The sequence below is a fragment of the Gorilla gorilla genome, chromosome 11, assembly GCF_029281585.2.
Source record: "Gorilla gorilla gorilla isolate KB3781 chromosome 11, NHGRI_mGorGor1-v2.1_pri, whole genome shotgun sequence".
Lineage (NCBI taxonomy): Eukaryota > Metazoa > Chordata > Mammalia > Primates > Hominidae > Gorilla > Gorilla gorilla.
In genome coordinates this window covers 51,265,661-51,289,328 of record NC_073235.2, presented here as the reverse complement: position 1 = coordinate 51,289,328, position 23,668 = coordinate 51,265,661, and the positions used below count along the sequence as shown (strand labels likewise).

Here is a 23,668-nt window from a genome sequence, read left to right as displayed (position 1 = left end):
AGAATATCCTACCACGTGAGAGTTACCCGTTTTGTTATTTTTTTTAAAAAATTAACCACCTCCACCCATTCCAAAGAAACACATTCTCCAAGGATTCTGAAAGCTTACTGGACTCCGAGTACCAACACTAATTTCCTGAGAAAACTAAGAGAGCAGTGCTGTCCAGTGCAGAAATAGACTATTCTTCAATTTAATAAAGTGAAAACAAATATTTGTCACTTAAGTTTTAGAGAAGCAATGGAAAATGTGTATGTACATAACTGAAATGCCATCCATGAAACAGTTACAACCAACAAAATAAGGAAGGCTTACGTTTCTATTTTACTTCAAAAGGAACAAATCAATTGGTCATCAGTCTTATAAGTTCTGGATTTGCCACCACCTCCAGAAACCGTACAAATGGATAGTTGTTTTGTTTTACTTATTTATAACATATATATCACATAAGGCAAATTCACTTCATGCTTTACTTCAGTAAAACGGGGAAAAAAGCTTTCTCTGCAATTGGCACTAAAGTTGTTTTAAGTTCTTAATAGCAAGGAGATACATCCAACTATAAGCAGAATGAACACAGTCATAATACATATCAAATCAAAATTATTTCCTTTATATAATCAGCAATGAGTAACTCCAGAGGTAGTATGGCAGAAACGAGCATGGATCCTATCAGGTCACAACCAAGACAAAATTAGTATTTTTTCTATGGTTTTGACCATAAATTGCTTTACACATTTAGGACCTGAATAAAAACCACTTTCACCAGAAATCTTGGCCCATTAATTCAACTGACATATCAATTTACAACTTTCAGGACTGCAGATATAAAAAATGTAAAGTATAAAATTATGTAAGTTTGAAATGGTTTTAATTGTATTCATTAAAAATATTTACATTTCCCAGTACTTACTTGACAAAACCCCCTTGCAATATAATTCTACTCTAAACTTTTATTTATAAAATGAGGCTCACTTATGACATTTCAATGACTGCGATACTGCAAATTACTTACATTCTGTAAAATATCTTATGAACTTTCATATCAAAGGTAGTTTATATTGGATTATCTGAAACCCAATAGAGCCCACAGATGAGCTTCCTATAGTTCTTTTCATTAATGCTTGGAAAGCATGTGAACATGAAAAGTGCTGTTAAGTGCTATCATCTCCCTTAAATTTTCACTTATACTGTGTGCACATTGTGAAATAAACACATATGCAGCATGTCCATGTTTTGATATGTATTTTTTATTTCCCTGCAGTTTTCACTTATCAAGAACAAGTAACAGGGAAAGTTGTCTGAACTAGTGCATAAACAAACATTCTGAAACACCACTACACGTATCTAATTTACAAGAACCGTATAAAAAAAGTCACTAAAACACTACACTATGAAGGTGTCCAACGCTTACAGTCAGACTTTTTCCAACCCGTTACTTGCCTTGTAGCCACAGGAAAACTCTCCAAAATTGAAAAGACAATCTTGCCACAACCCTCCCCCCGCCCAACACCTGGGATGGCTCGATATCTAGACTTCCAATAATTATTGCAATGATATAATGCAATACATACCTGGTAAAGTATCTTTTATGTGGTGTGTTACAGTTTTAAAGCCAGTTAAAATATGCAGCCTTCAGATAAAATGTAATCCTCGAAAAATTTTCATATTTGCACAGTTTAAATGTGCTAGATGCATAATTTTTCCTATTTCATTTTTTCTGTGTAATTATTTTTTATAAATTGGTATTATAAATAGAAATATACATTCAAAATATATGGAAAAGTGAGTTACTACATTAAATTTGCATGTATCGATCCATCCCTTTCCCCTGCACAGTAATAGAAAATACTATTTTGCCTTGAACTTCATATTTGACAGTGAAATGCCACTAAAGTATTTACCAAAAAGTCCATCTAGTCAAATTGTGAAACAAAATGAACCAAGTGAAAACTTTACAGTTCCTTTAGAAAAAAATTACAAGAATTTCATTTCCTAGCTATGAATCTTTAACTTTTTAGACACAAAGTTGGATTTATTTTTACAAGATACAAAATGTAAACATGGCAAAATAAATAGTTAAAACAAGTGATGCAGGATCCCATTTCATGCTCATGATCCCATTAAAGAATTATTTTTTAAAATCCATTCAGTTGCAAATTCAAGTGCAAAAGCATGATGATGAATATCTACTATTCAAGTAACAGAAATAATATTGATGATACAAATAAACTATTTTACAAGGTAGTGATTTTCCCAATTTTACAAAATATACATCATATATGGATTTAACATCCAATATACTATAGTCCATTTAGGTCCATTGTTACACTCTGTGATCCACAGAGTGTTGCCTTTTGCATTCAGCTGGAATATGCATGATTGCACACCATCAGCACAGGTCAGAGCCACGTGTTTTAGGTTATGTCACTTCCATAGCTACTGTTGTCTCTGCTATTCCATTTAAGCCCAATCTTTCTGGTTCGTGGTTCTCTCTATGGTAATAAGGCAAAGGATAAAATAAATATCAATACTCTCTAGAACATGACGTTACCATTTAGTATTTTACAAAAACATTGTTATGTAATTACAACTAAACATGACTTCACAAGAACAACTCCCATTTTTGCCATTTCTAGATAGGAATGAGAAAAACTTTTCTTCAGCTCAGAAATTCCATTAATTCCTAATTTTTTTATTATGGCTATTTACTTAGGAAAGATAATAATTTAACATGACATTTCAGTAGAAGCCAATGAGAAATTACTTATGAAATATGTATCACAGGACAAACCAAGTTTTTCTTTTTTTTTTTCTCGAGAGATGAAGCATATGACACTCAAAAAGAATAATCATTAGGAGCACAATATTACTGAAATTACTTTCCACTAGAGTTTAATTCTATAGGCTTAAGATCATGTATTTATTAACCTATGCCAATCAATTTTTTTCTGATTCATTGTTCTCCTTGTATTAGTGTCATAGAAAGAAATATAAAAACATTCTAAAATATACTATGGACGTACGTTTACCCTAGAATATTCTCATTTTTAATATACATAAGGTAATTTACTTTCCCTTTGTGTATGATGCTAAAGAAAACACAAATTTGGATGTGAAACCTAAACTCTGGCATAGAGTTAATCATAACAACTCCCATCTTCCAGACTGCCTAAACTATAAAACATTAATACAAGAGTAACTTCACACCTGTAATCCCAGCACTTTGGGAGGCTGAGGCGGGTGGATCACCAGGTCAGGAGATTGAGACTATCCCGGCCAACATGGTGAAACCCCGTCTCTACTAAAAATACAAAAATTAGCCAGGCATGGTGGCATGTGCCTACAGTCCCAGCAACTTGGGAGGCTGAGGCAGGAGAATCGCTTGAACCTGGGAGGCGGAGGCTGCAGTGAGCTGAGATTGCGCCATTGCACTCCAGCCTGGGCAAGACAGCAAGACTCCATCTCGGGGGTGGGGCGGGCAGTGGGGGGGAAGAGTAACTCAAGCTTCTAACATAGACTCTGATGTGTTTGACAGTTTGATGTCCTTTTCTTTCTTTTCCTTTCTCTCTCTCTCTCTCTCTCTACTACTACTCTTTCTCTAACAATCCTACTAGGTTGGCATTTAAGCATCCCACTAGGCACCTTAAACAAATACCTAAGTCACAGAGCTTTATACAGATTTTCAGTATCTATTGAAAATCAAGTCTGTCAATAAACACCTATTGCTTGAGCAGTGTAAAAACAAGTCTTTTTCTTCCCACAGGACAGCCAGCACAAAGGGAGAAAAATCACTGAAACACACACACACACCTTGCTATGCTGCTGATGGCACTGCTGGGAGTAACCTTTGGCACTCTGTCCATACTGGCAGCAACTGTGGCAAGTTTTAAGGCTGTTGGCGATGGTGCTGAAGTCCGTGTATTGATATGCACATTGACTGGAGAAACAACACTGACATTATTGAGGTGCACTGCATTTGTCAGGCAGGAATTGTTCATGGGAAGTGTCTGAGGACTGCTTGTGCACAACGCTGGGATTAAGTGGTTTGTAGTGGTGTGGCCAACTGTCCTTACAAGTTGTACAGCTGAAATCCCTGGGCTGGATGATAAAGCCATATTGGTGGAGTATAATGTTTTAGAGGTTCCTGAAAAAGAAAGAAGTCATTCAGCTAGTATCATGAGACATCAATACAACTATTTTTAGAAGCTTAATAAAATAAATACGAACATTTGTATTTGAATTGAATGCCAAGTTAACTTTTCACACACTGGTCTCTCCAAAGGGAGCTTCTGATCACTAGGTAGAGTGTACTAATCTGCTACAACCCCCAAAACACCCTCTTTCTACTGGTCTACATAAAAGGGCTTTGCAAAGTATTCTGCCGCCTGTATCTGGCAACTGTGGAGTTAAGTATAACAGGACAGATGGAAATGACAGTTGGGTTTCCCTAAGTATGTACACATGGATGAATATTAGTAAAAATGGACAATCAGGTTCATGGGTATATATAAAAGCAACTGGAAAATCCTAGGGTCTGAGAGGTAGTTGAAGGATGATAGGAATAGCAAGTCTTTGCGGACGCAGGGTACTAAGAAGCACACAGGGTTTCACAGCAATACTCTATCTAAAGGGGGGAGCCAGAGTTAGTATGCCTATGAGCAGTATGTAAGAGTGGGAAGGCAAATCTGATTTCCAATTATTACTGTCCTGGATTATATTTCACCTTTTTATCAATGCATGGATGATTCAATGGGGATGGTTAGCTCAACAGATTTCCTAAGATGTGAGGCAACTGACAGTATGTGAATGAAACCAGGAAGGGTAGAATGTTACACAGGTATGTATTCAATGGATGAGGGAGAAAACAAGGAGTAGATTCTACATGAATTCTAGAAAACATCTACCTATTTCCCCCTATCTTTCCAAAGAAATCCTAAAGAGTCCTGATTGACTTCTTATACACATTTTCCCCTTGGATAAAAAAACAAAAACAAACTCCCAATCACTGAGTTACAACTTCAAGAAAGTAGGTACCATGTGAAACCCCAGCTGTACCTGAAGGCTGGACAACACCGTTTATGTTGTTGTGGCCAGTGTTCTGTTCCTTGGTTACCTCACTGCGACTTGGAACAGGTGCACTGACCACTGCAGATGCAGCAAAGTGGGCGCTGGCTGAGTCAAGTGTTTTAGACATACAGTCAGAGGTGCTTGAGCCCTATAAAATGAACAAAGTTAAACACTCTAATTTTTAGATGTGATTTTATGAACATATTAAGGGATGGGGCAAACCCAAGAGGCTGTTGCCTTTCTAACCTTGAACAATTACAAGTGTTTAGATTAAGCGATCTACGATTCCATAGATGATTTTTGGCATATGAAGCAGGGAAATGAACAAAAACTGAGAAGTTATTTCTGAGAAAGAACTAGAGATTAAATAACCCAAGGCTTTAATGTTCTATTAATTTTTCCAATAAATATTAATGAATGGTTTTAAAAATGCTTGAAAAACTAGATACTTGGATAAAATGAAATCATAGAGATGATTAATAGACATTTTTGTCACAATGTGAAAACCTATCTTGGCCTAACCCTGAAATAGGATGAAAATACTTTTGGTTGGTTAACCAAGAGACTCAGAAAAAGCAAACAAAGTAAAGTTAAATGGCCATTCCTTCTTGATTCTGTATAAAACTGGTTACTAAGTCCTAGTTACTAAGTCCTACAGCCCTAGTCCTTGAGCAAGTCCCAGATCCACCTGGATGTCACAGGAGTGTTGCGTTCCAGGGTCACTGAGATTTTCATGTTACTGGAGTCAGGATCTTTAAAGTCAGTGTACCGACCCTTTGAGAATGGGCTGAACCACAATGGGCAGATTCTAGCCTGAGAGCTCACAAAATATAACCAAAATTGAGTAAACCTCAGTTATTACTTTAGAAGTGGTTTTAGAATTATAGAACAATAAAACTTAAGACCTAAAACGCAAGGTTTATGTTTTTCAGGTGGTTCAAATTTGAAATAGATTTCTTAGTTTTGCTTTGAGTGGCTTAAAAGAGAAATTTATTATCATATAGTTCTGCAGGCCAGAAGTCCACAATGAAGCTTATGGGGTTAAAATCAAGGTGTTGGCAGGGCTGGTTCCTTCTGGCAATTATGGTTTTATGAAGTATTTTTATTCTTATCTCTAGCATCTTTATTTAGCGGTGTCTACAAACAACTTCCCCTAGTGGCAATTTTCTTCTTCATTTTAAAAAATTTTAATTAATTTTTTTCTTTTTTTTGAGACATAGTCTGACTCTATCACCCAGGCTGGAGTGCACTGGCGCGATCTTAGCTCACTGAAACCTCCACCTTCAGGGTTCAAGTGATTCTCATGCCTCAGCCTCCCAAGTAGCTGGGCTTACAGGTATTCACCACCATGCCCAGTTAGTTTTTGTATTTTTAGTAGAGACAGGGTTTTGCCACGTTGACCAGGCTGATCTTGAACTCCTGACTGCAAGTGATCCGCCTGCCTCGGCCGCCCAAAGTGCTGGGATTACAGGCATGAGCCACCGTGCCTGGCTGCAATTTTCTTCAACAGGGAAATGTGATTCACAATGGCAAGGGGTTATGCTGTTAATGCATTGCACAATTCAACTGAATTACTGCCCAGCTCATGGAGCACATCCACATGGCACTTAAACACATAGTTTAGGAAGTGGTTAGGAAAGTTTTATCTTTCAAAAAAATCTTTGGGGGAGTGGAGGTGGAGAATGATTCTTACAACTACATATATAATTACTTCTATAAATTCTCAACAACCCTTCAAAAAATTTAAAATACCATATTTGGCTCCAGCACTCTTCTCAAAATATTAAGAGATTAGTTTATAAGCTAGTCACTTAAAATTACGTACATTAACTGAAAAGAAATTCAGGTTACAGACCCCAAATCAAGAGTGGCAAAACCAAGATTATCTTCTGTGACTTGACTAAAATGGAATAAAACTACATAATGATGAAAGAAACAAACGTAACTATGACGAAAAGAGCAGTTTACCTGTGCTTTTGGATGTGTCTGTTGCGAGGAATGCTGAGATTGCTGTTTCTGCTGAAGCTGGGCAAGTTGCTGCCTTTGCATCTGAACTAACTGCTGCTGATGTGTCTGAAACTGCTCTTCTGTGATACCCCCTGTTACTGGTAAACAACATGAATTTTGGAAATGAGTACGTTTTAAAAGATTTTGAATAACACAAACAGAATATGATATAAACTTATTCCACAATTAAGATGAAAGCAATTACAAATTACAATATGGAATATCAGAAAATAATCTAATGAAAATGGCAAATCTTTCAGCAAGTGTGATGTATGCTTGTATCTATGATCTCTATCACATGCTAAGAAAAGTGCCTAAATGTAGTTTTTGTTGAATAATACAGTTCTAACATGAGTATTTTACCATTTATTCAGACTTAGTATCTTTGAGACCACTCTTAATTCTCTATATTATGGAGAGCATGTAATGAAAAAAACTTTGATTTATTCATATTAATAATAATGATGACTAAGTTATAGCCTTAATAAGAAAGCAGGACCATCTGCAAGACTATAAATGATTTTTACTGCTGGTTTCATAAAACACTGAAGTGAAAATACTTTATTCTCTGATTACAAATCAAAGTAGAGAACAACATTCATCTAAAATAACCACAAACCATAGTTTAAGCCAATAGATTCAATGCCTAAAGTAAATCCATCTATAAAAATATGGGCTAGAAATCAGACAAGTATTCAGAAAACTGAAGTTACTATGTATCCTCAGATGTAGTAAATTCTACTGCGACCAATTGTGTTAAAAGTGTGTTTCAAATGAAAACAAAGACATCTACAACTTTTGTTGAAAAAATCAGCTAAGTTACAGAAACCACTTTTCTCAAAGAAATGTAAACAAAATTTCATTCGTTGATATTTAAGTAGATCACTGATAAGTTGATTTAGAGAACACAAAGACATTTCCATGGAAGTCACTACAATATTAGAGTCAAGAAAAATTAAATGACATGATAATACATGTACTTTAATTTTGCTCTGTTTTCTTTATTGCTTGCTTTCCTTTCTCCCAATGATTTCAATCAACAAATATTTACTATCTACTATAATGCAGAATGCTGCACTAAGAGTCACAGTGAATATAGGGGAAAATAAGAAAAGGATCTCTGTTACAAAGTCCTGGAATGTAGTTGGGAAGAAAAGACAGACATAAGAAATACCAATTAATGAATCAACATTTACATGCAATTGAGTGATCTAATCAATATGACCTAAAGGAGTTTAGACTGGCAACTATAGCCTCAATCTAGCTTACTTAACTCTCCCAAGTTTTCTGTTGAATAGGATCACACATGAATAATCAAAAAAACTTTTTTTATGGTAAATTAGATATAACAAGTTATGCCTAGTACAGTCTATTTTCTATGAAAAAGGAGTTATGCCCCAGAAATGAACAAAGCTTTAGATACATTCTCATTTCTGTTCCACAATATTACCATTAAAATTTGTATTGGACTATAAGGGGAAAACAGTTCTTAGATAGCAATTTTATTTTTAAAAGACTCAAAACTGGGGGCTATTACAGTGCTCACTCCAAAATTTTATATTACCTGTATTTTTGAAGTACACATTAGTTATCTTACTGAATTACCAACAAAATCAAATGTCTTTCTTTGCACATGTTAAATTCACTGCAAGTGTTCTATTTTTAAATGAAAAATTTTTTTTAAATTCTAAATTTATAATCTTCAAACTCAAATGAAAATGTGAAGTATTCATGAATTTCCAGCTATTTGAAAACCTTGGGGAAAGAGATGAAAAATAGTTTATTAGATACAAAGGCAGAAAGAAAAATCTTAAATTAAACCCAAATAAATCTGTTTAAGTCCTATGTGTACAGTGCACCAATTCAAAAGAAATGGACTTGGAATCTGGTATTATTACAACAGTCCTTAAGTCCAGTGTCAAGTGTGTCCAGAGTTGAGCTTTATGTTCTGGTGAAAAGGTGAGAGGCACAGTGATTAACATTAAGTGAGGAATAAGCCAAATAAGAATATATACTTTCAGTTACTATTTCAAAATTGAGAAACAAGAATGAGAATTTTTTCTTCTTTCTAAAATCTTTTAAGTCAGTTGATAAAATCTTACTAATTCAGAATAAAGTATATATCTAAATTAGTAGAAGGAACAGTTTTTTGGAGACAAGAGTCTTGCTCTATTGCCCAGGCTAGAGTGCAGTGGTGCAATCATAGCTCACTGCAGCCTTGAACTCCTGGGTTCAAGCAATCCTCCCGCCTCAGCCTCCTGAGTAGTTGGAACTACAGGTGCATGGCATCACACCTGGCTAATTTTAGAAATTTTTTGTATACCCAGGGTCTCATTACATTGCCCAGGCTGGCCTCCAGTTCATGGCCGCAAATGATCTTCCTGCCTCAGTCTCCCAAAGTGCTGGAATTACATGCATGAGCTACTGTGACCAGCCCAAATTGCTACTTTTTATAAACAAGAAAAAATATTTTTTGGGTTGGTAGACCATAGATAACAAAATATTGCCAACTAGCTGTGTTCCACTTGTTTTTATGAACCATGATCATTTGTGTACATATTAAAAAGGGAAACAGATAAAACTAGCTGTTTTTTTGGGTGTCTCCATTTACTGTCCTGTCTTCTTGAGACCATTAATTTGCTCAGGAACCTTATTCTTTTCTCCTCATAGAAAACTCAGAAAATCCCAATCTGGTTGCAATCCAAATTATTCAGATTAATGGTCAGTGTTTCTTAACCTTTTTAAACCTAGGTGGATTTTGATACTAAAATTCTCATTTCTGATCCCATTTCTGGTTGAGAATCACTGACACAAATTTAATTCTATATGTATATGCTTTAAAAATTACATTCATTTTTTTCTTTTCCTCCTCACCTCAATCTCAATATGTTATATCCATTCTTGACATCTAGCTCTTTATTATTAAGTAAGGTATTCTGTGCTTGAAACAAGCTGATTTTCCTCATTCAGAATTTTCTAGAGCACTGTGTATTATTACTTCAAAACTTTAGACAAAAATTGCCAATAGTAATCAATGACACAAAATTGGAACACATACAAAACATCCTTTCTAACTCCTTTATTATTTCAGGGAGGAGGAAAAGTGGTATGAAATGCATAGTTTTAACAGGATGGACAAAATATTGAATTGCAATTCTCAGGGTTCTCAGGGTTTACTTACTGGTGTTGGGCGGGGGGGCAGGGGCAGGTGGCAGAAATTTGATTGAAAGCACTTTCTCTACTAGTTATTTTTTCTTTCATAAGTTACTGAAATACATTCATAAGAGATTTCTTACATTGCTTTGGATTACAAGAGGCACACATCAAAGTACATCAGGAAGAGGTAATAGTTATAGAGTGAACAAATCTGTTTCAGAATGAGATACAACATAGAGACCCAGCTTTGGGTGAGGTGATCGTGGCACCATGGGCAAGTGAGAATGTACAAAAGGGAAACTGAGATTCTCTGCTTCTCTTGCTTAGGGCCAAGCCAAGTTCTTTTCACTAGTTGATCTTAAGTTGCTAGCTTAAAAGTGAAATTCATGCTGGTCATAAATTTATCTCACCACATGCCCACAAGTCTTATCAATTTAAAAGGAACCATTAATCTGATTGTTTTGTGAAGGTAGGAGTATTTCAATACTCCAGATAGATGAGAAGCATTCCTTTCCCTAAGTAAAATGTTTTGCAAAACTTCCTAGGTAACACATTCTATATAACACATTCGGCATACTTGTTACAGGATTTTCCCTTTTATATACCCAAATATGTCATTCAGGACATTAGTAACATACTTGCATTTCTAGATATGCTGTATACAGAACAGTCTGTTTTTCACGAAAGCCCCTCACCTTTCTGGCTATCTTCTACAAATCTGATTCATTATCTATCCTGTAATTACCAGTCTACTTTTATTCCTCAGATAAATCCATATGCCTTTTCTTAGGTATCTGTCACCATCCTTGGAAAGCAGACTTTGTTTTCAAAGGTCCCAGCCATCCCTCATTTCATCCTTTGCCTTTTAGGTGTGTGGTTCCTGTATGGTGCTCTGCCTAGGGTGACTTTTTAGTGATCAACTAAAAACATACTCTGGGTACCTCCACAGATTCTACACTAACATAATGATTATAAAGCTTTAGGTCCTGCTTCTTAAGCTTGTGCCCACAGGTATTCTTGAGTATATGGGAAATCTTTGTTAACTTTGTATTTTTTTTGTTGACAAACAAAAAGAACAATCTAAACAGAAATACACTCTGGATCTTCTGGATCATCATCCCATAACAGAGTAGGAACACAGGATTTTTGTGCTTGTGCCTTTGTTTTTTCATCATCTCTTAACTTTTAATGCAGTGTTTCTTAAACTGGGCTAAGATGTATTCTTGGGAAGTCATGAATTTTTCAAATACTAGCCTAGACCAAATTTTCACAGCTTAATGAGGAATACCTAATTTGGTAGTAAAGATTATTTAAAAGTCAAAAAGAATACATCATCTAGTATTTCTTCATCTACCAGGTCAGTCTTTGTTACAAGAGTGTCTTTTCTTTTTTTTTCTCTTTTTTAAGAGACAGTGTCTTTGGCTGGGTGCAGTGGCTCACGTCTGTAATCCCAGCACTTTGGGAGGCCAAGGTGGGTGGATCACCTGAGGTCAGGGGTTCAAGATTAGCCTGGGCAACATGGTGAAACCCCGTCTCTCCTAAAAATAAAAAAATTAGCTGGGTGTGGTGGCACGTGCCTATAATCCCAGCTACTTGGGAGGCTGATGCACGAAAATTGCTTCGCCTGGGAGGTGAAGATTGCAGTGAGCCGGAATCGTGCCATTGCACTCCAGTGTGGGCGAGAGAACAAGACTCTGTCTCAAAAAAAAAAAAAAAAAAAAGAGAGAGAGAGAGAGAGACAGGGTCTTGCTATGTTGCCCAGGCTGTTCTCAACCTCCTGGCCTCAAGCCATCCTCCCACTTTGTCCTCACAAAGTGCTAGATTACAGAGGTGAGTCACTATACCCAGTGTTACAAGAGTTTTGGTATATGCTTTCTCAAAGATATGCTGACTATATGCAATTTTTGTCTGTTTTAAAGGGCAGATCTGGGGCAGGATTAAAGGGTAGAGAGAGGGATCTTACATCAAATCCTCTGGGTTAGAACAGGAAGTCAGATGAAAGTTCATATAAGCCACTGGTGCTACTCTGCTGACAAACATATCCAGGAGGGTTGACATGACCTTTCCAGGACTATATACATCTTACAAATGTAACTCTTACAGTGAAAGACAAACTAACAAATCAACTGAGTCTTTGAGGGTGGGGAGAGGAAAGATAAGGGGGGTTGGGGAATGAAGAACAAACAGATGTGAGGATAATGAAGAAAGACTAAAAATCCATTTAAACTTCTGAAACCCAAGCCAAATATTTACAATTGAAACTTCATTATTTCCTTTTATAGTCAAACTAAAATATTTTAATCCCTTAGGTCTGAATCCATTTCTCACTTCTGGAAGCAACCCTAACCCTTAGCTAGATGTTAAATCACATTATATCAATCCTAAAACTATCTTAGTTGCAAACATTTATGACAATTTAAGAATGAATGGGAAGAGAAACTGAAGAAATTAAAAATCAGGAATTTCTCTTGGAAAACTGTACAAACTTAATGATTTTAGAAATTAGTCATATTGGCCGGGCGCGGTGGCTCACACCTGTAATCCCAGCACTTTGGGAGGCCAAGGCGGGCGGATCACGAGGTCAGGAGATCGAGACCATCCTGGCTAACACAGTGAAACCCCGTCTCTACTAAAAAATACAAAAACAATTAGGCAGGTGTGGTGGTGGGCACCTGTAGTCCCAGCTACTCGGGAGGCTGAGGCAGGAGAATGGCGTGAACCCAGGAGGCAGAGCTTGCAGTGAGCCGAGATCGTGCCACTGCACTCCAGCCTGGGTAACAGAGTGAGACTCCATCTCAAAAAAAAAAAAAAAAAAAGAAAAGAAATTGGTAATATTTCTTTAAATATTTAAAGATAAAGATATTTAATTTTTTATTTAATAAAGATATTTAATTTAATTTAATTTAAAGATTTTAATTAAAGATATTTTATTTAAAGATTTTAATTAAAGATATTTAATTTAAATAATTAAATATTAAGATATTTAATTTAAATAATTAAATATTTAAATATTTAAAGATATTTAAAGCTGGTCAAAAAGGCTGCTGGTATCTATTCTGTATATTATGACAGGTAAGAAAAGAAAAAAGTATTATGTTAATTTGCAACCACGTATTAGAGAAAACTAAAACTAAATGTAAATTAATCTGTCCTTTCAAATCCAAAAAAGCAAAGCACTTTTAGATATGAAATGTATTTTCTTGAGTTCTGGATTTAAGAACATCATTTCAAAGAACAGTTAAATAATACTGTAGTTTCAAAGGATTATCCTGTTTATATGAAGAATGTAATATTTGCATGTGCTATTAATGTGCTATTAATTAAGTTCCTTGAAGGTAAGGATTGTCTTGTAAAACCTTGCAACTTTTAAACATTTAACACAGTGTTTCGCATATAACAGATACTAAATAATGTATGAAATTAATTTCTCTTGGTTACTCAATTGTCATGTTCACCACAATCAATCTATTCTTTATCCTGCTTTTACTCTTTGAGAAGTGGTTTTCTTTTTCTTTTCTTTTCTTTTTTTTTTTGAGAGGGAGTCTCGCTCTGTTGCCCAGGCTGGAGTGCAGTGGCAGGATCTCGGCTTGCTGCAAGCTCCGCCTCCCGGGTTCACGCCATTCTCCTGCCTCAACCTCCCCAGTAGCTGGGACTACAGGCACCCACCACCACGCCCGGCTAATTTTTTTTGTATTTTTAGTAGAGTTGGGGTTTCATCGTGTTAGCCAGGATGGTCTCGATCTCCTGACCTCGTGATCCACCTGCCTCGGCCTCCCAAAGTGCTGGGATTACAGGCGTGAGCCACCGCACCTGGCCCTGAGAAGTGTTTTTCAATTAAGAGAATATACCTTTATTTTACTTAAAGGTTAACAAAACACATCTCTGCTTTCAAATGAAGTCTTTAGTTTTAGTTCTAACATCTAGGATACGCTTTTCAATTTTCCTTGAAGTATATAAAAGATAACAAATAGTACATGCATATATATATATATATATATATATATATATATATATTTTTTTTTTTTTTTTTTTTTTTTTTTTGAGTCAGGGTCTCACCCTGGCTGGAGTACAGTGGCAGGATCTTGGCTCACTGCAGCCTCTCCTTCCTGAGCTCGAGATCCTCCTCCCTCAGCTGGGACTACAGGCACGTGCCACCACACCTGGCTAACTTTTGTATTTTTAGTAGAAACCGGGTTTTGCCATGTTGCCCAGGCTGGTCTCGAACTCCTGGCCTCAAGTGATCTACCTGCCTCAGTCTCCCAAAATGCTGGGATTACAGGCGTGAGCCACCACGCCTGGCCTAGAATATATTTTGGACACATGGGTTATGACATGGAAAACGTTAATCAGGGTTTATATTAACAACATTTAAGAGAAAATTATTTGCCACTAGCCCTCAATTCCACATAAAATGCAGCCCTCTTTTTAATTTTTGTTTAAGAACTAAGGAACTTGTGATATAAATAAAGTGCATTATGTTTCTATTTCTCATTAAACTCTTCATTTGCTGGGATTTCCCAGCTGTGAAATGGACAATTCAGTACTAATAATCTGTTTAGTTCAGTGTTATTCTCTGCTAGGGAAAAGTATAATCCTGTGTTAGTCTTGCTCCTTTATTTTTTGTCTTATTACTCTTAAAAACAACTGTGCTCTCATGACCAAGCCCACTAAGAACAAGCAGAAGGAAAAAGTGTTCAAGACGCATAGACTAAAAAAACCAAACACATGAGGATCCCATTCTTTTGTATATATCCATCAAAAGTAAAAATATAGCTTTCTAAAACTCCCTCACATCCTTCTATTTAGGTAGATGAGGAAATTCCTATCCACATTCATGGAACTGTAACTGACTTCACTTAAAATTATCTAACCAGAACTAAGAAATCTATATAATGAATGTAACTGATATAAATCATTAAATTATCAGTTTTCAATTATTTTAAAAAATGCTGTTAAAAAACTTTTTTCATTACGTATTTATATTGCCATGCCTATTATTTTAAAACAAAAGACATCTGTTGAAAACAAAAAATCTTGTGGTCCCAGTGACTAGAGGGGTCACAGTCAGTGAAGAAGAATGAGTTCAAACAAAATCTTTTACTCTAAGAATAAATTATTAAATAAGATAGATCTTATTTCAAAACACTGAATTCTAATGTACCCTACTTGTTGCTTAAGCCTTAAAATTTTTTAAGGGAAGAAAGAAATGGTACTGTATTGAGGATATTAAAGAATTTTAGATAGGAAAAATCACACAGACCAAAAAGATTATTTTTTTTCTAATGGTAAGGTAAAGATAAGAATACAAAAAAACTTGTTGTCTATGATGTTAACACTGATTACTTGTGACTTAAATTCCCTGAGAAGTACATGCATGCCTAAGATAACAGTTTAAATGCTTATTTTATGTTGTATGGTAGTGTCATAGGATTACAGAGGTGATTATAATGGAACTATTTTAAGTCATATTAAGTTATATTTTGGACCAATACATATGCTGTATTGATGATATAACAATATATACAACATATATACACTTTCTGGAAAAAAGTCAAGTTAAATCTAGAGTTAATCTGGAATGTATAGGAGAAAGCTGCAAATATCTGACAATGTTCACGTTGAGAAGGAAGATATTAAAATCATTTTTTAATGTGGTATACATCAGCAGAGAAGACAATCAGCCTACGGTCAAATGTAATTATAAATGCCTCTATATGATATGTTTTAAACTCTCTTTTTGGGAAAAATTATTTTGAGAATGTTTAGTACAGGAATTCCCATTTAGTTAAATAAATTGGAACTTTGTCTTAGAGCTGGCTGAAAAAAGATTTGATTTAATATTTGTCAACTTTCTACTATCTTTAGATTTCTAATAATCCTGCAGCCTCAAATCATATTACGCATTTATCCATTTCAGCTTCAAGCACTCTTTCAACTTCACAGACTCATGAACTTTATATAATGGGAGGCCATTTTCCTTACTTAAGTTTGTTTAGGAGAAAATTAACCAACCAATTTGGATAAATGATATGCTAATTTCTAATCATTCAAACAAATCCAATTTTCCATTATAACCTTTAAACAAATCACTGTACGAGTCAAGTTGGAAAACAGGCAGTTCAGTAGCTAAAAGAGACTGAACATTATTGAGACCAAATTTCAAGCTAAAGTGATTTATGATCACTTTAAAGAAGTTTAAGATGATAATTTCACATCCTAGAATGCATCATCCAGGAAATAATTTAGAAATACATACAGAAAAAAATGGTATCAACAGTGTAAGTCAAGCCACATCTATTTTAGTCTTGGGATACAATGCATATATACAATGTATATATTATAAAGATATCTATAAATTATACATACTTGCATACATGTGATAAAGAGACCACAGAAGAAAACAAATCAAAAGTGTACCCTAGATTCTCTAGATATTATACATTATTTATAATGTACATGTCATAAAAATATTAAATTAACCTGAATACATTTCTTAAAAATGAAAAAAACTTCCTGATTTAACTAGAGGTAAGCTATTGGACAAAAATTATTATTCACAGGGGCTGGGCACAGTGGCTCATGCCTGTAATCCTAGCACTTTGGGAGGCTGAGGCAGGTGGATCACCTGAGGTCAGGATTTCGAGACTGGCCTGGCCAACATGGCGAAACCGTCTCTACTAAAAATACAAAAATTAGCTGGGCGTGGTGGCGCACGCCTGTAGTCCCAGCTATTTGGGAGGCTGAGACAGGAGAATCGCTTGAACCCGGGAGGCAGAGGTTGCAGTGAGCTGAGATCAAGCCACTGCACTCCAGCCTGGGCGACACAGCGAGACTCCATCTAAAAAAAAAAAAAAATTATTCACAGGGAGTCTCCTAAAAATCATTTTTCAGAGAGTTTTCAAAGGTACTCTCAAGGAGCAATGGTTACATTTAATGAAAGTTTACGCACCAAAATGAAAACTACCTTTAACATAAGCAGCAGATAGTACTGTGCTGTGATGATCTGGTGGCAGCTTATAAGCAGTGTGGCCATAGGGAACTCTGTATGCATTCTGCCTACATTTACCGTACCAGGCACACACCCGAAATAGATGTCAGTGGTTTTACAGTACTAGTTAGGACAATTTGATTAAAATGTGAGGCAGAACAGTACAATTTTGTTTCTTAGGTTGGAAAAAAAATGCAGTAGGTTAAGATAAAATTCCTTTCCCAATAAAATTAAGTAAAAAAGAATAGCAGGATATACTTTTAACACAGCAACGGCTTACCTGATATGCCATTCTTGCTGGTGTTCAATAAAGCTACAGATGCTGCAGAAACTCTTTTATTGTTCACAGTCTGCCCTGGTTTTCTTGAGGTACATTCTTCACTATCACTGTCCTGTAAATTTAGTAGCCTTGGCTGGAAACACTGTAGTCGACATGATCTGATATTGCTTAATATTTCAGAAAGAGACAGTCTATTTTCACAATGTTTACTGGAAGCATTGGTCCGAGAGAAATTAGAAGAAAAGTCTATAGTTTGGGAAGAGCTTGAAAAACTATTCAGCATTTCAGGGTCTATCTGTTTCAGGACTGGGTCATGTTCTGTGGATATTCGGTCCATTATGACCCTGAAAAGCAAAATAAAACCAAATATTAACTGAGAGAGCTGAACATTTTCTCTTTGTCTTCTGTTCCAGATAGCAAACAAAAACCAGGTGAAAACAAATACTTCACCTTCCACCTCTGCCAATTCGCCTCCTTGCAAATCCTATACATCTTCTTGGGACTGTAAGTGTTGTAAGGCAATGCCTATACCTCAACTTATCCAAATCTGCCAATTCTGAATTTTCACATGAATGGTTAGCTTGGTCCAAACGAGGCTGCAAAGAAAGAAAAAACAAAAAACAAAAAACTCATGGAGTAAACCTGAAATGAAGACAGGTTAGATCATGATAAACATGAAGTAACTGCAACATTAGCAGAACAATTAAAATCTAGATATAAAACTGTAAAAGTGGGGCTTCATTGACTATTAATCAGGTTAAATATTACAAAATTGAATCAAAAGTTCACTCACCAAGATTACCAAAACTGAATTTAGTTTGTAAATATAAATTCATTTAGGGTCTATTATACTTAAAAAGGAATGTATAGTTAAAAATAATGCAGCTTTTAACATTTGTGTACAAAGTAGAGATGGTGAAATTACATAGTAATTTGTAAGCTTCCTACTGAGAAACCAGAAAGAATATTTTTTGGACTAAAAATTGCACTTCAAACACTATGGGGTCAAACTGAAGCTTCCTCTTTACTTTTAAGAAACACACATCCAAGCAGGATGCAGTGGTTCATGCCTGTAATCCTAGCACTTTAGGAGGCCAAGACAGGAGGATCACTAGAGACCAGGAGTTCAAGACCAGCCTGGGCAATGTAGCAAGACCTTATCTCTACAAAAATTACAAAAATTAGCAGCATGTAGTGGTATGTGCCTGTAATCCCAGGAGGCTGAGGTGGGAGGACTACTGGAGCCCAGGAGTTTGAAGTTACGGTGAACTGTATGATTGCACCATTGCACTCCAGCCTTGGTGACAGAGCAAGACCCTGTCTCTAAAAGAAATAAATAAGTAAATAAATAAATATAAAGAAACAAACAGGCTGTTCCCTGCCTTCCCATTCCCTTCATCATTTTATCATGCTGTCTGTCCCCTTTTGTTAAGAATCTTCCCTTCTCTCATCAACATAACTAGTAAACAAATCTCCACCTCTCCTAAATTTACACTCTAAAAAAGCTGTCAGTGTATGCTTACCATTATATAGCAAGATAAATGATCTCTACAAGCCATATAAGAAAGTCAAAGCCATCCTCACAATACTACATTATATCTCATTGAGAACCTTGGAGAGTGATATAATGCGACTTCATAGCATAAAGCAACTTCTAGGTGTGTCAAAAAGTTATGAATACAATTATTAGACAAAACATTGTCATTATGGAAGTTTAAAAATTATTATTTTGTTTGATACTTACTGGTATGTATGCACAAGATGGGCTTGCATAACAATAAATTTCAATAAACACCTAGCAGCCATCAGAGGTTCTAGAACCAACTTACAAATTCTGGGTTTACCTAATTCTAGTAATGACACACTGAATAATTTTCACAGCTGCTGAAGCTATAAATAGAGCCCAAAATGAACCTAAATTTCTAAAATGTGAGGAATTATCAATTTCCAAGAAGAGGATTCCGACGCCCTTTGAAAGGACTCAGTACCTTTTAGCATCTTTTACCAGTATCCACATAAAGGATGTTAAATAAAAAGTATTGATGCATTTCCCATTTTTAGATCAAGACTAAGTCATCTTGACATGGGTTACCTGTTAATTCCAGTTCACAAAAACACCACACACACACAAAAGTTCTTACAGCATAATACTGGCATCCTGCCCGCCTTCTGAAAGCACAGGGACCATCAGGATCATTTTCTTCTTCCGGTTCTGATACTGGGGACAATACCTAGATAAAAGAGGCATTCCATTTAGAAGTTATCAAAAGTCAATAGATCAATGTTTGTAATGCTCTAAAATTTAAATCTGATCACAAACAGTAACACAAACAGTAAATCACTTCTATATTACATATCGTAAGTACTGAATTCCCCAAAACATTCAATGACTAGCAAAAATTTTCTATAGTTAAAAATCATTGTTTTTAATGGATTAGTTCCTTCAGGTTAAGTCTAGATGGCATTGGTATTGCTTGATTGCTTCTAAACATGAAGTGCTAAGTCTTAGAATTAATAGTTTTTATACATCGCATTATATTTTATAAATAATGTATGTGGCTATAAATATTTAATGACAGTTAAATATTTACTTCACCTATAGGTTAAGTGTATTTTTATCCAATAACTTTATCTCTCTGTAATAAAGCCAAAAGCTAGGACATAAAAACAGCTTATAAACAGCCAAAAAAATCACAACAAAAAAACCCCCAAAGGCCATAAAGGCCAGGTTTTATTCAAAGGAAAGTCTTGTATCTCCCAACTCATTTTTCAAAAATCACTTTTTAAACTTAGCAGATCAGAAGTAGAAAAGAAGAAGAGAAAAGACTTGCTAAAGTAAGCACATTGGTTATAGAGAAGAGATAAGCCTGCAACGCTAGAGCAAAAGAATAAAGACTTTCAGAAAGCTGTCACATATTAGAAAGCACTCTTCCCAGGCCATGTCCTATCAGGCCAAATATCCCTATGTAATTGAGTGGACTTCTAGGGCAGTAGCATTGACCTATTAGAGCACGCTTTATAAATGTCACAAAAACAGATTAAATAATATACAAATACACTGAAGATAGGGAAATAATATGTTTTAGATAAATTTCCACCCATAATTATTAAAAATTTTTTAAAAGTTTTGGTACTTAAGTTTCAGTTGTCTCGCACTCTCACTTTGTAGTACATCTCTTTTTCTGATAAACGCTGGCTCAACCATATTTACTTGCAAATTTCTGAACCTCACAAATCCCTCTCTTCCTATTTTGAGAGGAAAAATGTTTTCTCCATATTATTTCCAAACTGTGGTAATTACCACTGAGCAGGGTCATCCAGGGGAGAAAGGTATTTGTTTGAGGTTCCAATATACCTCCACCAACCCTATGGGGGAGACACAGAAACAGTGAGCTGGGGCTGAATCTTCTTCATGGGGAACCAAGCCTCAAACCTGAAATTTGAAAGGAAATCCCAAACGTGAATTTTACACTTTGGTTCCTTTGCAAATAATGTACCTATTCTAAGATATACACAGGAAGTGTCACAAAGTCTCAGAAATTCTGTGTATAAAATCTATCACCCCTTCCTCCTAACTACGATTCCCCGGGGTAGATTCCAGGGGACAAAAGAAGTCTGAGGCATAGGAAGACAAAGCTAATGTTAGGAAAATCGGAAGCACGATCAAGAGGCAGTTTTAGCTCTGTTCAGCTGCAATTCAGTGGCATAAGTCTGGTTAAAATGTTTGTTCTCTTAAGGCTCCCTATTCCTTGTTCTTGGTTTATTAGACAAAGAAAAATATGATTACTTTAATGATCTTGTCAGCAATAAAATCCTGATTTTATAAGATGTACACTCTGAATAGCTGCCTCACTGAATGATGCCCAAATATAGGTAAACATTAATACTTACTCTTTAGTAATATGGAGATACCATAAAATTAATGAGGATTGTCTAAGACCTAATATAAACAATCAGAAGAACCTAAAAGTTTCAAAATGCAATTTTCATGTGGGTATGGGAACTGGAAACTATATAAATCAATGCAAGAATTTGGAGCAGAAATGAAGATCCCTTAATGCATGAGAAACATATGACTAGTTATGCTGAGTGAGCTCTACTTTCAGGCTGGATGTACTGATTCCACCGATAAAAGTTTCTATAGGTCATAGCACCACCCTACAGTATCATTCTTTTTTTTTTTGAAACACGGTCTTGCTCTGTCGCCCAGGCTGGAGTACAGTGGTGCAACCTTGGCTCACTGCAACCTTCATCTCCCTGGCTCGAGCAATCCTCCCGCTTCAGCCTCCGGAGTAGCTGGGACTACAGGCATGTGTCACCACGCCTGGCTAATTTTTCTACGTTTGTTTCTGTTTTTTCGGTAAAGATGGGGTTTCACCATGTTGCCCAGGCTGGTCTCCAAGTCCTGGGCTCAAGCAATTCACTTGCTTCGGCTTCCCAAAGTGCTGGGATTACAGGCATGAGCCACAATGTCCAGTCTACAGAATCATTCTTAAAAGGCTGGGAATATATAGCAAAACTTTCTAGGCTCTCATTAGTACCGCCAATATAAGCCTATTATACAAATATTTATCTAACTATGTCATTTTCTTACTTAACATTTTAAATAATTTCCCAGTATGTATGATGTAGACAGAGGCTATCTGCCATCTGGGTATTACTGCAGGCATCAAGCCTTTCATCCCCTCTTCCTCTTCTATGTTTTGTGCTCCAGCAATGCGAAACTGCTAGGAGTTCCCTCTAATATGCTGTGCCTAGAACCCTTCCCTATACTTTCTATCTGGAAAATTACTCTTTGGTAGGGCACTATATCCCTCATTCCTTCAAACTGGTCATCTGATAAATGTCCCACGGCTATTCAAAGCTCTGCCTGAGTCAAACTAGATGATCCTCTGACAAAAGTAATATATGGGTTCATTAAGCGCTCCTGAAGGGAATATAAAATTAAGCATATCTTTGCACATTTGATACTATTCATATGACTATCAGAATATTATCTGGGTAGAAAAACCGATTGGTGAAAAAGAGTAAAAATAATATAATCCAGCCAAAAGGGACACATTTTATGCAAACTCCAGATTTTAAATGGTTACAGCAATGAAGAGTTTTATAAACAGTATTGCTTTCAAACATATCTATAATGTTGGTTTTTAAAAGAAAGTTTCGTTAAAGCAAACAAGTCAAAAAGTTAAAATATGATAAAGCTGGTAGTAGGTTCAAGGTCTTTGTTACAGTATTTTCTATTAAGTTTCCTATACTATTTTTAAAAAGAGGGTATTGCTAGAGCAGGTGATACACAATATTTAAAAAAAAAATGGATCTTTTTTTTGTTTGCTTGTTTTTGAGACATAGTCTTGCTCTGTCGCCCAGGCTGGAGTGCAGTGGCGCGATCTCAGCTCACTGCAAGCTCCACCTCCCAGGTGCACGCCATTCTCCTGGATCAGCCTCAGGAGTAGCGGGGACTACAGGAGCCCGCCACCACACCTGGCTAATTTTCTTTGTATTTTTAGTAGAGACGGGGTTTCACTGTGTTAGCCAGGATGGTCTAGATCTCCTGACCTTGTGATCTGCCTGCCTCGGCCTCCCAAAGTGCTGGGATTATAGGAGTGAGCCACCGCGCCTGGCCGGATCTTTTAATATATAAAGTAAAAGTCTTATTTTAAAAACAGCACTTATAAAAATATTTTTTAATTGCACACATTTTTCTATAAAGCTGTTGCAATATTTATCAAAGAGTTAAAACTTGAATCAGTTCCTTTAAGTCTTTTTTTAGAATCAAATAGCCATTACCTAACAAATTAGCAAAGTTTACATTAAAAGTTATAAAACACAATGCTAGTGGAGTGTGGTAAAAAGGAAAGTATTGTTGATGAATATTTTCAATATTTACAATTATATATTAACTGTCTTAAAATATTGATAATTTTTGGTTAGTAACTAGTAATTCAATTTCTAAGAATCTATTTTAAATAGAGGGAAAAAATCTACGTTCATTTTTATAAATGGAAAAACTAAAAACCATGCGCTCCACAAGAGAGTAAATTCTATACAACTGATGAAAAGTAATACAGAGTAAATACCATTTCAGTGGCTATATAAATAATGTGGAAATGTTTATGCTATATACATTAGGGGAACAAAGCAAGAATAAAAACTCTAAGATAGCAATTGTT

The 23,668-nt window shown here is 35.8% G+C and overlaps 1 protein-coding gene across 2 annotated transcripts in view; it reads right to left on the bottom strand.

Moving 5' to 3' along the window:
• Positions 1-1,224: 1,224 nt before the first annotated feature.
• EPC2 (enhancer of polycomb homolog 2) overlaps positions 1,225-23,668 on the bottom strand; it is a 143,041-nt gene continuing 120,597 nt past the window's right edge. Inside the window, exons 8-14 of one of the 2 annotated variants that reach the window (XM_004032631.5) lie at positions 19,637-19,726; positions 17,946-18,091; positions 17,496-17,839; positions 7,033-7,169; positions 5,053-5,212; positions 3,808-4,141; positions 1,225-2,489 (exon numbers count right to left, since the gene is read on the bottom strand). In XM_004032631.5, coding sequence (XP_004032679.1) covers positions 2,417-2,489; positions 3,808-4,141; positions 5,053-5,212; positions 7,033-7,169; positions 17,496-17,839; positions 17,946-18,091; positions 19,637-19,726 — 1,284 coding nt within the window. In that variant the 3' untranslated portion in view covers positions 1,225-2,416. The remainder of the gene's footprint in view (positions 2,490-3,807; positions 4,142-5,052; positions 5,213-7,032; positions 7,170-17,495; positions 17,840-17,945; positions 18,092-19,636; positions 19,727-23,668) is intronic. The other variant, XM_019022780.3, reaches the window with a different exon arrangement.